The sequence below is a fragment of the Tripterygium wilfordii genome, chromosome 17, assembly GCF_013401445.1.
Source record: "Tripterygium wilfordii isolate XIE 37 chromosome 17, ASM1340144v1, whole genome shotgun sequence".
NCBI classification, from domain to species: Eukaryota; Viridiplantae; Streptophyta; class Magnoliopsida; order Celastrales; family Celastraceae; genus Tripterygium; species Tripterygium wilfordii.
The window spans coordinates 5,347,640-5,363,757 of record NC_052248.1 but is presented as its reverse complement, the minus strand read 5'-3'; the positions used below and the strand labels follow the sequence as shown (position 1 = coordinate 5,363,757).

Genomic DNA, 16,118 nt, shown 5'->3' with positions numbered 1-16,118 from the left:
AAATTAAGGCCCTACTTCCAAGCCCATACTGTAGTAGTTCTTGCTGATCAGCCATTGAAGAACATACTTCAGAAGCCGGATACATCAGGAATATTGATAAAATGGTCTATTGAGTTGAGTGAGTTCGACATTCAGTACAAACCAAAACAGGCAATTAAGGTTCAAGCCTTAGCAGATTTTGTTGTTGAATGTCTTCAACCGACCATAGTAACACCAACCGAAGAGGACTACCCAAAATGGAACCTTTTTGTTGATGGTTCTTCCAATCCAGAAGGTAGTGGAGTTGGAGTACTCCTCTTCGGTCCGGGGGGCATATGCATAGAGCATGCTTTGCACTTTCACTTCCAAGCCTCCAATAATGAAGCAGAGTATGAAGCAGTACTAGCTGGATTGAGATTGGCTGCCGAGCTTGAGTCAAAAATTTAATGATCAACAGTGACTCTCAGCTAGTGACTCTCAGCTAGTGACTGAACAGATGAAGGGGGACTATGAGGCGAGAGGCCCAAACATGGTCAAGTACTTAGCTGCGGTAAAACAATTGCTGGCCAAAATTCCCAAGGTAGAGATCAATCAAATACCTAGGGAAGAAAATGCAAAAGCATATGTCCTTGCTCTATTAGCTTCAGCCTGTTCAGCCGGAGGGCCTACTTCGGTTAGAATTGAAGCACTTCCTCAACCAAATATTTCGGCTGAACTAGAAGTTGATCAGGTTGAAACTGAACCGAGCTGGAAGGACCCGATCAAAGAATTCCTACTTGAAGGGAAACTTCCTGAAGATAAGAATGAGGCAAAGAGTCTCCGGAAAAGGGCAGCCAGATATTCTTTGATCGATGGAGAGTTATACAGAAGGTCTTTCACACTTCCATACTTGCGATGTTTGGCACCTAGAGAAGCTGATTGTGCCCTAAGGGAAGTGCATGAAGGAATTTGTGGAAGTCATATAGGAGGAAGAACATTGAGCTACCATGTGCTACGTTGTGGTTACTACTGGCCTATGATGGTGTCAGATGCCAAAAAACTTGTTCAAAAATGTGATAAGTGCCAAAGGCATTCCAACGTACCCCACCTTCCTCCTAGTCAGATGGTGCCTATTCAGAGTCCTTGTCCATTTGCTCAGTGGGGTATGGATCTTCTTGGTCTATTCCCACCAGCATCGGGTCAAAGGACATATCTGATAGTAGCCGTGGACTACTCACTAAGTGGGTAGAAGTGGAGCCACTTGCAACTATTTCTGAGAATAAGGTAATAGACTTTATCTGGAGAACCATTGTCTGTAGATATGGGATACCAAGGGCCCTTGTTGTTGATAACGGTAGACAATTTTTCGGAGGAAAGATGAAAAAGCTATATGAAGACTTGGGGGTCGATCTCAGAGTCACTTTGGTAAGCCACCCATAAGCTAATGGGCAAGCCAAAGTGACAAACCGAGTGATCCTACAAGGTTTGAAGACAAGGCTAGATACTGCCAAAGGGAGATGGGTTGAAGAATTAACGAGTGTGTTATGGTCCTACCGAACCACAGCACAGACTTCTACCGGGAAAACACCCTTCTCCCTGGCATTTGGTTTCGAAGCCGTGATACCTGTAGAAATTGGAATCCCAACCACAAGAATCAATAACTTCAATATCCAGGAGAATAATGAAGCACTTCTTAATAATTTAGACTTGGTTGAGGAAGCTAGAGAAGAGGCTCGGGTCAGAACTACTGCATATAAGCTGAGAACTGTCCGGTATTATAACCAAAGGGTCAAAGAAAGAAGGTTCACCCTAGGGGACCTTGTCCTAAGGAAAAAGGAAGCAGCAGGAAAGCACCCTGGAAAGCTGGGGAGATATGGGATGGACCTTACAAAGTTATTGAGGCATTCAAGGAAGGGACTTACCGGATTGAAGAGCCAGAAAACCTTGGGAAGAAGATGTGTCCTTGGAATGCTGATAATCTACATAGATATTTTATCTAGACGAACAATAATTTTTTAAAGAGCTGTTATTTTGTTTTATCTTAATAAAACAACAGTTCAGAAATTGTCACATAAATCTTCACATTAGACCCTTCGGTCCAATCAGGCCACATCGGCCCAAAGCTTAGAAAAATTTTCTAAGTCTCAAAAATAGACTCTTGGGTCCACTTAGACCCTTCGGGTCCAATCAGACCACATCGGCCCAAAGCTTAGAAAAATTTTCTAAGTCTCAAAAATAGACCCTTTGGTCCACTTAGACCCTGCGGTCCAATCAGGCCACATCGGCCCAAAGGTTAGAAAATTTTTCTAAGTCTCAAAAATAGACCCTTCGGTCCACTTAGACCCTTCGATCCAATAAGACTACTTCGGCCTAAATTCTTAGAAAATCTTCTAAGTCCCAAAATTAGGTCACATCAGTCCAATCAGGCCCCTTTGGTAAAAAAAAAAACACTTTAGAAAATCTCTAAGTCTACAAAAAGGCCACTTCGGCCAAGAAGTGTACTTCGGTCAAGAAGTGTACTTCGGCCAAAAAGGCCACTTCAGCTAAAACGGATGCTTCAACCGAAGAGGTTGCACAATTCTTTAGAGAAAGAAGGAAGTCCACTTTGGTCAAAAAGGAAGGCGCTTCGGCAAAAAGGATATTTCGGTATTGAAGTACGCTTCAACCCTAAAAAAATTCACAAAAGTTTCTAAGTTTGAAGAGCAAAATACCGAACCTGGGGCAGAAGTCCCCACTTCAATCACAAATTAATTCGGAATTAAAGATCAACAAAGTATGGAAATATCATTCTGAAATAGTTCAAATTTGTTCATACATTGTTCAAAAAGAAAAAACTAAACTAAATAAGTTCGGACGGAGGGTTCAGCTCAGTCTCTGGCATCTCTTGTTGATTGGCTTCTGGCTGGACAAGTTCAGAAGGATCTGGAGGAGGAGCTTCTTCTGGAGTGAAGGGTCGAACTCCACCTTGCTCAGTCAATTGGATGGGAGAAACGACTTCTGCGTGGACGGTATGATGAGGATCTTCGTCAGATGTAATGAGGGTAAGGTCAACCGGAGGAGGTTCATCCTCACCATCAAGATCACCTTCAGAATCATCCTTCTCCTCGATGCGGTGAACTAGCTCCTCTGCTTTGGCAAGTTCAGCATATATCTCCTCCTTAGATTTTTCTAACCCATCCTTCCCAATCAAAATCGGGCAAAGCTTGTCGTGAATACTGGGGTCTTGTCCTGCATCAATCAGAGCCCTTCGAGCCATCTTAAAGGCACCTCGGCCACCGAAGTAACCCTCTTGGCGAAGAGTCAATTTGAACTCCTCCAAAGCTTTGAAGGTTTCAACGCCAATAGCTTTACCTTCGGCAATGGCCTTCGATCGTTCACCCTCCAAAACCTGAGAAAGCCTTGCCACCTCAACTTCAAGCCGTGATTTCTCTTTGCGATACTTCAGCTCCTTGGCATTCGCTGCATTCAGTGCTTCCGTTCTTTCGATGAGTTCTGATCGAAGGGTCTCCAACTCAGTCTCTGCCTTGGCTTTAGCCACTGCAGTAGCTTCAGCTCACTCAATTGCCACGGTCTCATTATGGGCTAAGTTTGCAATACCACCAGGCAAGGTGGCAAGAACGGAAACAACCTACACAGTTAAGAAGATATACTTCACTACTTTATATTAAATTGCACAAAAATTTTATAAGTCCTAAAGACCGTACTGAAGTAACAAAAATATCTAGACACTTTGTCAGATAGAGACAGCGCCTTATAGCGGCTAAAGTCCACAGGAGTGGGGGCCTTCGCGACCATCCTACCAGCAACCGTCGGGTTGTTGGCTGAATCACTTACCAAAACCTCCCAGTTCGGAGTATGAACAGTAAGGTCTTCGATGTTCATTCTTCGAGGGGGCTGTGTCACTGGAATTGGCATGTTCAAAAACTCTGGTGTATGGGATCGATTAGTGCTCAACTAGGTGACTCTGACCGAAGTACTGATTGTTGTAGGAGCATTAAGCGAAGTATTCGCAGCCGAAGTCTCCCCAGTATTGCTTTTCCTAGAACGCTTCGGGTTAGGTTTCCTCCTATTCCCTTTATCGATGCCATGCCTCTTGCCTTTAGAAGCCCCTGCGCTGAACATGTTGACATAATCCTCCATGCTCGCCGTATCTGTAAAAAAAGGATGACCGAACTTATTAGTAAAGAAGCAACATAGACGAGCGAATTTTTCTAAGTCTAAATAGACCAACCGAAGCACACCTCTCTGGAGAATAATTAAAGAATAGGCGTAAGCTGAATCAACTCTACTAAATGATAGAGGGACCGCAGGATTGGGAGGAAGGTAAGACTTCAATCGATCTAGCAAGTCTCTATCAGTCTCCAGCCTAAGTTCAAGGGGATTATTGAATGGGAAGACATGAGGGATACCGAAGGTTGTTCGAAAAGGGAGATTCTCCCTAGGATGAATTGGAGCCTTCACGAAGAATTAACCCTTCTTCCAATCCTTAATGGAAGCTTGGTAGTGAGGGGCTTCAATTGGAGGCCAAAACTGAAAGTAGTACAGCCCAGCCTCCCTATCGTGCCGACTTAGTCTAAGAACGTGTTGAATGATGAAAGAATTGAAGGGTACTTTGTATTTGGCACAAAGGTTGATAACGGTATTAAGGAAGAACCAAAAGTTCGGTGTTAGAAGGGTTGGACAAATACCGAAGATACGGAAAAAATTGGTCAGTGCAGGAGGATAAGGAATCCTTGCACCATATTTTAAAGAGTGGAGCGAGATGGCAAATTCCCCTTCCTTTGGATGAAGGGGTGTTCGTCTGAAGGGATACGAGGCATGCCTAGGAAATATCGAAGTCCCTTTTAATATTTGACACCCCATGATCATCCAATCCTGAGCCAGATAGACAGGTCGGTTCGGAATCGACCTCGTCCCCCCCCCCCCCCCCCGCACTTGTTGATTGGGAGGAAGCTCACTTGGATCACTAATTTTGGGATAAGCTGACCGAAGTACTGAAGCCTCGTTAAGGCTGGGGGTTGGAGAATCGATGATGTTCACTTCAGAGTCAGACGCAGTCCGTTCACTCGAAGTAGAGGAAGAAGACGCGTCCCCCGAAGAGGAAGATAAAGTGGAGGAACTTAAAGACATAACATAAAAAATAAAAAAATAAAAAGAGCAAAGGAAGTAAAGACTGACCTTATGGAAATTGAGAGAACTAGAAAGAAGTATGTTCGATTGGGAAAAGGAAGGCTTCGGTCTGTTAATCAGATTAAATGCTCTCTATAGTAAAAAAGATGAGTAAAAATCGAAGAGAACCGCAGGCCACCTATTTACATGGGGGAAAGATCTGATCTAACGGTCCATAAGTTGAGACGCTTCGCATCCTTCGATCTCATCCGCAAAGATGAACCGACGTATAAACATTATTACACTCATACCCAATTCATCATTAAGATGTCTCGGTACAAGTGTGGGGGGCAACTGATATTCCTAAAATGACCCTCAAAATAGGAGAAGGCCACGTGGCGGAAAGCATGCCGGCAAGGCCATGGATGAATACTTAGGTTCTTAACCAAAGTATTCACCTAGGTACAACAAGGAATAAGGCACTTCGGCTCAACCGAAGTGCCCCTCTCGGTGCATAACAGAAGGGGCTACTTCGGTAAACAAGGTTCAGTTACAGAAGAGTCCTACTCCCCTTTGGAGGGGGATACGGATAGAATTTATCATCCGAGAAACCCTCTGGAAAACCAATGAGAGAGAGTCTGACTCCTACTACAACTCAAACCCTTCAAACTCATATAAAAGGGGAACCTCTGCCCTCAGGTAAGCCATCTAACTCCTGCACTCTAAAATACTTATTGAGCAAGAGGCAACGCTCGAAGCAACGAGTCATCCTCCCAAGTTTAGTATTGTACTGACTTTAGCGTCGAAGAGGTCCCCCCCAAGTAAACCCTCGGGGCCCTACCAAAGCTTATGTTCGCTTCTTGTGCAGGAAGGAAGGAAGAGACCACGTACCAAAGAAGGAGAGATCAGTTATTCCTATTCAGTCTGACTTGGTTGATCCGTCTAATAGGGTAGACCTGTTTCAGACATCACCAGGCTGGTTAGGAACTTTTGGGGTACTGCATGGAGCGAAAAATGGTACATATGGATAAATGGATGGGCAAATGAAATTAATCTTTTTCTCTTTCAAATGTTGGAAGTTGTTGGGCATTTTCGACTAGCGCAGTAGTGGAAGAGATTACTAAACTAAAAATTAGAAAATTGGTATCTCTTTCTAGGAAGAGTTTGTGAACTGTGATGTCGAGGATGTGAATATAGCTTGCGAGGGTGGATTCATCGATACTGCGGTTGAGTTCATAATAAACAATGAGAGTATCAGCATCAAATACAAGTACCCATATAAAGTTACAAATGAAACTTGTAACAAGCATGAAGAGGCTTCCCATAGTGTTAGTATCTTTGGATATATACATACATTTATGCATCTTTTACACATAAGTTCATCCTATTTTGAGTTGATTAAGAGTTGATATTGCCTAAGAAAGCTATATTTGCATATTGTAGGTGCCAAGGCAAGAAATGGAGGAAAAGAGTGCAAAATGAAGATTTTTATTCCAGAAGGGAATTTTGATCGATCGGAATGCCCTTTAATTCGTAAAGACAAAAATCATTTCTGATCGATCGGAATTATTTACGATCGATCGGAGTTACTATTCACAGCACTTGCATTTTCATGAAAAAGTTTTGAATTCACTCGTTTTTTAGCCAAAACGACCCCAACTTGTTAGGGAAATGACATAAGAGTTTGGGGAAGTATAAAAGGGCATAAAATAGGGTTTTGGGGGTGTGCTTGGAGCTTTGATTCATTCTCTTGGAGGCTACCATTGGAGCTTGGAGAAAAAGGGGGGTCACAAGGGGGTTTCTTCTCTCCTTTTCTATCTTTGCTTTTATGATTGATTTTCATTGCTTGATGATGTATCTTGACTCCATGAGTGACTAGATTCTCTCGCTAGGGTCTTAATGTAACCTAACTTTGATGATTCAATAAACTTGGTTTCCTTATTTCTTGATTTCTATCTCTTATTGATTGTCTATGGGTATTCTTAATGCTTTTGGGTGTTTGGCCATCATCTAATTGATTTGTTGCCTAGACTAAGACCGGAAGGAGATATCTAGGATTTGCCTCTTACCATAGACATCATAGGTTGTATGAATCATAGGAATATAGGAACATGACCTATGCAATCGCTACACGGTTAATCCATAAATCTTAATGAGTTTTTGTCTCTTGAACCCGAATGTTAGGAATAACAGGGGTTAGAGATAGAGACACTTACGGTGTAACCATGAATGGAGCATTAGAAAGGATAGGGAGACCAATTGTCAATTAAGAGGTAGTAATTAAGGGATTAAGGAGCCGAGGGAGTTGAATAGGATAAGGGACGGCTAAATTAGGTACCCTAGTACTTTTCATTCTTGAGTTCAATCTTGTTATTGCTTACTCGCTTAATTTAGTTGTTAATCACTTTTTAATACTTTCTTTAGTTTAGAACAAACCAAATCTAAACCAATCTGCTTCTCCATTTTAACATAATTGTAGCTTTGATTGATATTGAATTAAATTGTCAAAATATCTGTGGGACGATACTCTACTCTCTCTTTATTACTTGCGTGATTTCGTATACTTGCAAATTTGCACCAACAGCTGCGGCCTCAGGCGTTGTCTCCAACCTATTGAGTGATGGTAAGTTTTGAGTCTGTGAAGATTGCCAAACCACACAGTGAGTGTCAAATTATAGAAACTCGAATCTACAGTTGAAGTGCTTGTTTAGTGCAAAATTTTGCGTCATAATATATGCTACTAGTATCATAAATTGTGATGCAACACCAAACGACAATTAGGGGGTTCAAATTCCTAGACAATTCTAAGACCATATTATCACAATTCTGAAATCCTAGACAATGCAAATATGTCTCATTTTCGAGATATGCTTGTTGATGAACTATGGAGTGCATGATGAAGAATTTTATTTATATTTTGTAATATGTTAAAAAATGTATCAATTTATTTGTTAATATTTTAAATATTAAGCTTGACATTAAAAGCTCTAGGTAGTTGGTATATAAGGGTAGCTCTAGGTAGTTGGTATATAAGGGTACAAACTCTAACCGAATGTACTATTGAAATTCTTATATTGAAAACAACTGTAGACTCCGTGGACATAAGCTTTCTTGGCCGAACCATGTAAACATGTGTTCTTCTTCTTCTTCTTTTCTCTTTACTGCTTTGATTGTTCTTTGTGTTGCTCTATTATCATATTGTTTGCGAGGACTTGTTTTACAACAAAGGAAAATTCAGTATTAGAGCCTTCAGACACGCTTTGGTTTCATAGACCTGCCATTGTTCTTCATTCGATTCACTTCATTCCGCATAAAGTCCTACTAATTTGAAGACAATACACATTTTAACATCATTTAAACCTGTTCATTGATCCATAGAGTACATACGGATTCCATTTCTGTATCATGGATCTGACTCCATATTCTCGTTAATTAATTCATTGCTTTTAGTATAATCCGCTAGTTCTCAGTACATTTGCCTTCACTTGAGGAGTGATTGTTCAAGTGCTCTGAAGTTACAGCACCTGCCTTTGTATGCTCTGGTTTCCCAGGTACACAAGCTCAGTCACATCTCCATTGCATAAACTTCTTTTTCTGGTCTCAATTCTAATCGAGTACAGATGGGTCGCAAGCTCAAAAGAGGCATGTTCGATGAGCAACTTCAATCTGCGTTGGATGTCTGGCTTGACTCGACAAAGAGAATGACTGATACGTCGAGCAGATACGAGAAAAAAAAAACTGAAAACTCAAATCACGCAACTGAAGAAAGCACAGCAGCATCGATGGTTGAGCTTCTTGTCGTAGAAAACTCAAATCATTCAACACGTTAATTTTCTTCGCAATTTCATTTGCTTTCATTGACGTCCCAACCAGATTCAGCAAAGCCACAATGTTGTATCCATAAAACAATCACACGGAATATTCACAAGAAGCCGGTCGCTTGTATAATCACATCAAATATACCATATCTATTTCTCAGTATTCTAGTTCCATGGTAACAGTCATCAGACAGTAACCATGGAAATCTATGGAAATGAAAAAGAAGAGCGGAAGGACCTAAAAAGAGAGTAATGATTCAGGACTCTACACCGCTATAATATGTCAAGATTTTTACAGCTAACATGTTCTCCAATATTCTACCGGTTATAGTGAAAAGGAAGAGAAGTCTGAAAGCTTTGCTCATTCAAGTGGAAGCTTTTCCATCTCAAGACTACCATGGTTAAAGTCACGGGCTTCTTTTCCGGTCTCAGACCTCTCAAGCTTCTTTAACGCTCTTTTAGCATAAACTGTGAAGGCAACTGTGGTGATGACTGCAACGATGAGGGATATAATGTTGTATACAATCTCCACCGTAGTCATGTGACGGTTTCCATAGTGCACATCTGCAAACGTCCTTATCAACCTTCCACTGCATGAAAACAAAAGTCTCAAGAAAGAGGACATGATCTTTATTTTTTGACACCCAAGTAGCACAGGGAGAAAGGGAAATTTCTACATGATTAAACTTTCCTCGTGGACAAGATGAACAGATAAGAGCCATCTATCTTTTCTCCTAAATTCTAAAAACCCATAAAAACTTCAGCAGCAGCAAAATAATCACAGGGAAAAAAAATTGGTGAACGGACCTGTAGATGTAGATGAAAGCTTCTGGAACCATGCCAGCAACTGAACCGCATAGGTAGGGCCACAATCTCATACTTGTTACCACTATTGCATAATTGAAAATAGTGTAAGGAAATGGTGAAACCCTAAAGATGGCAACTACTCGAAATTGATGGAACCAGCTCCCCTCGGCAGCAAGTCTAAGTATAGCAGCTTTCTTCGGCCATTTTTGTAACCATTGCTTCACAACAAAAGGGAGAGAAATATGAGCGAGTTAAAGAGAACTAAAAAAATTAGTCAATTCACTAATTTTCCACAAGTTAAAAATCTTACATGAATGCGATCACGGAATAGTAGTCCAATCCAATAAGGTAGGACCATCCCGATAGTTGTTCCAACCATAATTATAAGAAACCCAAAACCATATCCAAAGATCATTCCAGCCAACCACATGGAAGGCCCTGAAGGAATTAAGAACACAGGAAATAATGCAAGAGAAGCAACAAGCACAAGGGCAAGAACTGGACGACCAAATGCAGTAGCTTCCCATTGCATCATTGGGAGGAGAACCTACAGCGAGATTTACAAAGATCAAGAACTATGTCAAGATATGGAGGAGCCTAACCTTAAAATGAATTCAAAAGACTTGGGGATTAAATGTATTACACAGCAAAAATGCTCCATGTATATAGTAATTTGCTTGCTATAGCGAAGGTTAAAATAATCTATAGCGCGCATGAAATAATCTTGAAATTATTACAAAGGGAATCACAACTAGTTTAAAATTAAACATTAAAAGCTTCAACATAATAACATGTTGTGGATCTATTTTTGTCTTTATCATACAAATTGAGAATAGATATGATCTTGTCAGTCTAAGGTGCCGTAACGAGAGCCCCCCTATATCGATGCTCGAATCATGTAAAATCTAAAATCTCTTTCCAATGAGATGTTTCTAAAATTGAAATTGCCCGAGCTAGAAACCCTCGGAGAATAGTAGCTGCAATTTACAATCAAAAGCCATCCACAAGAAATCAGCCCTACATTGTGAACAAGTTACAGAGATATTTTGGAAAAGCTAATGATCAGAGCAACAACGAACTTTATATAGACAATAGCAAATTAAAACAGTTTGAGGGCTGCAGATTTCGAGGGAGAAAAAGGGCCAGCGGCAGAATGTACCTTCTCAAAAACAAATGGCACTCCCCATTTCACGAGTATGAGAAGACAGATGATAACAACAATGGAAAGAAATAAGGCTCTGAGCCACCAAATGGAAGTGTCAATCCTAGTGTTTGCCTGAGATGATAGCATATCAGCTTCAGTCGCACCTGGTTCATTGGATATAACCAATCTAACATACTCATTGTCTTCAATAGAGTAATGCTGAGAGTTTGCACCTTCTTTCCCCAACTCCTCAGACGGGAGCATCTGTAATGAGCTACTGAAGGCTGCTGTTTAATGTGGACATAAGTGTATTATAAGCGCCAAGTTAGGAAACTACAAAAAGTTGGTAAATGAAGTATACACAGAGGAACAAGTTGCCTTCACAATGACTAGTATGATACACGCACTAAGACTAGCTTGATGTTAGGAGGGATAAATATAAACAGTTACAAGTCTTCAAGCATTTGACATCCAGGTCCACCAATGATTTCAAAACAATCAGACCAAAACCCTTACAAGTCCAACATCATTTGAACAACAAACGGTTAGGTCCCACAAATTTCCCTAAACGCTACAGTCGCTTGCAATACCACAATCAGGAATGAAAGAGAGACACATTTGGAAGGCATAAATACATAAAAGGTAGTTGAATAAGCAGGATTACATGAATTTTCAACGAAAGCTTGCTCACAAGGAAATGAAAGACCAACTATAAAATAAAAAAGTTACACGAAAAGGGGTAGTTGGATAACTGGATTACACTTATTTCATCCGCGAATCATGGTCATAAATCCGGTCTATGGAAGTTAAGCGGCAAGTGGGTACTATCAATTTAATCAAATTCAATTAAATTCGATACTGAGAAAAGATGGAAACTGCATATAATTTTCCCGAATCGATCATATACATAGAACTGGATCAAACATCAACCATTGACAACTTATTAAAGATTAGGGTTCAAACATCAGACAAAATGAAAACTTTACCTCGTAAGAATCTAGAGTTCCGGAGGAGTCGGAGAAAGGCGTCTTTTGAGGTTGGCGTAAAGTCAAAAACTTGAAATTGAAATTGGTTTTGCTTGCTCGCTTTGCTTCCAATATAAGCAGAGCTGAGATTTTTTTTCAACAATCTGTATCAGCAGCAACAGCAGCAGCAGATTACAGGCAGCCCCTTCATTTCTTTCAAAATCTTTTTAGTTTAAATAAAAAAAATTCATTGAAGGCAAATGAAAAGGAAGGGAAAGTGCTCGTGGAAATTTCTTCAAGTAAAATATACTAAAAAATAAAGGAAAGCAAGGATACGTACGCGTTCGACCTACCTTCAACATTTGAAAAATGGAATTTGACAGACTTTCTAACTTCAAATTAAAATTAAAATAAACAATAAAATTTTGTATGAAGCGTCTTTCTTTCTTAGATTTGGGCAAATTAGTAACCACTGTGCCAAACAGCACATTTCGTTGCGCGTTATCACCCTCAAAACAGGATAATAACACCCCAGTTGAAAAAGCTCCAATTTAGAGTGTTTTTCAACAAGTTGGACATACTCTTTTTTTTTTTTTTAATGTGGGATCCACGTGGATCCTACATGTTAAAAATTACTTTTTTATTTAAAAATGATGGGACTCATATGTATTATGTTTAAATAATATTTATATAAAATAAATTAAATTCTTAATAACATAGAAAATGTACTATTAAATGAAATTATTAATAACATATTTATATAATAAAATTAAATTCTTAATAAGATAAATTAAATCTCAATAACATACAAAATTCTTAATAATATTTTATATTTATTAATTTATAATTATCTATAAGAAATTATATATATTTATATTAAATATATTATATATTTAATGTTTACCTAAAGCAATTATAATTTTTACATAATAAATTATACTTATAAATTAATAATAATACAACTAAATATATTTTACTTAACTCATTCCATAGCTTATAAGTTACAAATAGCTTTCAGTTCATTAAACACCTTACAGCTTATTTTAGAGCTTTAAGCTCAGTTTTTTTTTCCACAACTTAACAGTTAGCGTTGAAAATCAACACAACCGCTCTACCAAACAGAGCCTTAGTGTTTTTTTTTATAAGAGCTTGAGATTTTATCTTCTATCATATACTCAAAAAGGATTTTTCTTTTCCCTTGTTTCATCACATAAAAAGATGGATAGTGATGACCAGTGTAACGATCCTTATCACGAGAGAGTATTCCTTAGCCATAGTGGTAGGTAACTAGGTATACCAACTCATCCTCATTTGATGTGGCAATATTGAGTGAGTATGTGACATGAAAAGTATATTATTGATGATTTTTTGGACAAAAATATCACTTCAAAATTACTAGTCCAATTATTTTCACATATACACTGACATCATCTAATAACATCACTTTTTTTTTTTTAAATGAGATTTCAAAACATTTTCTCACAAAATATATGTTAAATTTCAAGAAAATATTACATATTCAGAATCAGTGCATAAAACTCTTTCCAACAAGATTTATTGTCGATATTTTTTTTATCTAACCATTCTTAATTACATTGTTTTTTGAAAATATTGGAATTACTGTGTTTTAAAAAAAATAATGAAATGTATTAAAACATTGAAATTAAGCCTTAAAAAGTAAAATTTAGACTAAATTCACATTCCAAAAAAACATAACCATTTTTTTTGAAAATAATGGAATTACATGTATAGCACAAGAAATGTCACTATTTTTTTTGACATTGAAATTGATAGTTGAACATATATATTATCGAGAAACGATTGGAATTGACTAATTCTACTACACAATCCATTGTATCCTGTGTTCTATATGAAATTTCATTGTTTTTTAAAATAATGTAATTATAGGTATAGCACGAAAAATCCCATTATTTTATTTAGAAGTATTGAAATTTGATAGTTGAACATATATATTATTTAGAATGGAGAAGTAATGATTTAGCCCCTGTACTTTCAAAAATGGACCAACTAAGCCCCTCAACTTATTTTCATATCAAAGAAGCCCTCCTACTTTGGACAGTGGACCACGCATCGCATTGCTCTCTTATTCACTTTCACTTTGATTCCCTTAGTGGAGTACTGACTTGAGCATTGGAGTGTCTCCGGACAACAAAGGGCCGCCTTCTCCCTTGTTCTTGTAGGATTTCTTAGAGGCTTACCGCTTAATTAGCAATGTCGGCAGTTAACGTGCGGATCATCGCAATTTTTGGATCCATAAACCATAAATATTCAAAAATAATTAATTGCATTTGACGAGGACATTGCCTCCCAAAATTTCAACAAACATTTAGCCTGCAAACAAAAGTTTAACTCCATTTCTCTAGACAGACTCAAGGCTCACTTAGTTGTCAAAGAATATCATCAAGTCGATGGCATAGATGTAGGTGCTCGAACAACAATAGAGAGAAATAGTGAGGTAGGGCACTAGCAACCTGCAAGAGACGTAAGCAGAAGACAATTGAAAAGCCTTGACACCCTTGATGGTAAAGTCAGTAAAGGCGGAAGCCAAAAAGAAAACTAATATGAGTGATTGTAAACTAATGAATACACCAATTAAGTTCAAAACAAAATATCCTCCTACTCACATGGCCATCACCAAACCATCCTACTTTCGTAGTATTGTGGATGCCCAATAATATTTAACACTAATCCACCTTGATATTTTATATAGTTTCAATTACATCTCTCAATTTATTTATGCACCAACAGAAGCCCACCTAAAAATGGCTATAAGCTCACACATTTCATGAGCTATTATTAAAGGCGTGCATGTGACGCATGCGTTGATAGAGGTATTGAGTGTGGAGGCACGTTAATCACCACTACCAGAGTCTGTTGGTGGGACGATGGTCAGAATCATTGGAATCCGCCTTGATATTTTATATAGTTTTAATTACATCTCTCAATTTATTTATGCACCAACAGATGCCCACCTAAAAATGGCTATAAGCTCACATTTCATGCGCTATTATTAAAAGTGTGCATGTGACGCATGCATCGATAGAGGTTTTGAGCATGGCGGCACGTGAATCACCACTACCAGAGTCTGTTGGTGGGATGATGGTCAGAATCATTGGACGAAGTTAATGGTGAGGGTAGTGATGTAAGATGATACTCTGATATCAAGTTGGAAAAACACTAGTAAGGGAGAGAAGGAAATTCTATTTTCTTGTTATGTTTTGTTTCATTGAAACAAAGCATGTCTTATATTCATGATACATACACTCTTATAACCATCCTCATTAATTATATGCCATAAATTTATCTCTCTATTACATAAACCTACATTTCTAGCACACATACACCATACTCCATAAATTCTAATAGATTTGATTGACAAATGGATAGTAATGTAAAGAGTTTCACACCAAAAATGAGGAGCAACTTAGGATTTGAGTAACAAGGTTCTTACCACATCAAGTAAATGTTGATTCTTCCACTTCATTGTTGTGAAGTGGAAGGACAAGAACGATGAGAGATGATCCTTTAGCTTTGAAGAAATTGTTGAAACTTTCTAAGCATGTATTCTCCCCAAAATTTGATCATAAGACTTTGATATTTATTTATAATTGAGGTTCAAGCAGAGCAAGAAAGTCTAATAAACAACGAAGACTTCACCCTTAGATCGAATAAAGTAACCCAAGTGAAGCGGGTATAATCATCGATGAATGTAACAAATCCTTGGTAGATTTATAAGGCCTCAAACTAAGAATAATACGAGGCTTAACAAAACATTGGATTCAAGACATTATCCGAACATCTTGGACTTCCCATTTCACATACTTGTCTGTGTCTTTAGGAGCGGAATAACTCCATAAATATGATCCCATAATTCTTCCCCTTAACAAACAATTGAAACTGAAATTCCCAAGCAGAGTAATTTTTTTCAATAAAATGAACACAAAAATAATCTAACTTTTCAAAAGACATGATGTACCAGCAAGAAAAAATCACAAGCTAACCAATAGACTAGAGAGGGGTAAAACAAAGAGATCTAAGAACACCATATCTGAAAAAAAAAAAAGAAAAAAGAATATGACTAGAGAAATCCAGAACTTGAATTATGATCGTAGAGGAAACAAGATGAAGCACAAGTACTATTTATTGATTATAAGAACAAATCATCAATCTTTAGATATGCAAACAAAACTAATTGTACATTTTAATGGTGTTGTCTGGACAATGAGTAGTGTCATTCGAATAGTTAGTCCATTGTCTAGATGGGTATTTGAATTATTTTGTCATAATTTTTAGGAT

General features: G+C 38.3%; 1 protein-coding gene across 2 annotated transcripts; it reads right to left on the bottom strand.

Annotated features, from left to right (window-relative positions):
* Positions 1-8,941: 8,941 nt before the first annotated feature.
* LOC119981694 (transmembrane protein 64-like) lies at positions 8,942-12,099 on the bottom strand. Of its 2 annotated transcripts, none has more exons than XM_038824784.1 (5): positions 11,823-12,099; positions 10,852-11,123; positions 10,003-10,239; positions 9,693-9,910; positions 8,942-9,475 (listed from the first exon to the last, which is right to left on the bottom strand). In XM_038824784.1, the coding sequence occupies exons 2-5, from the start codon at positions 11,098-11,100 to the stop codon at positions 9,247-9,249; spliced, it is 933 nt and encodes a 310-aa protein (XP_038680712.1). In that variant the 5' UTR covers positions 11,101-11,123; positions 11,823-12,099; the 3' UTR covers positions 8,942-9,246. The 2 variants fall into 2 exon arrangements, with proteins under 2 accessions (XP_038680712.1, XP_038680711.1); XM_038824783.1 differs by having other exon boundaries at positions 10,852-11,120; positions 11,823-12,098.
* Between the last annotated feature and the right edge of the window lie 4,019 nt (positions 12,100-16,118).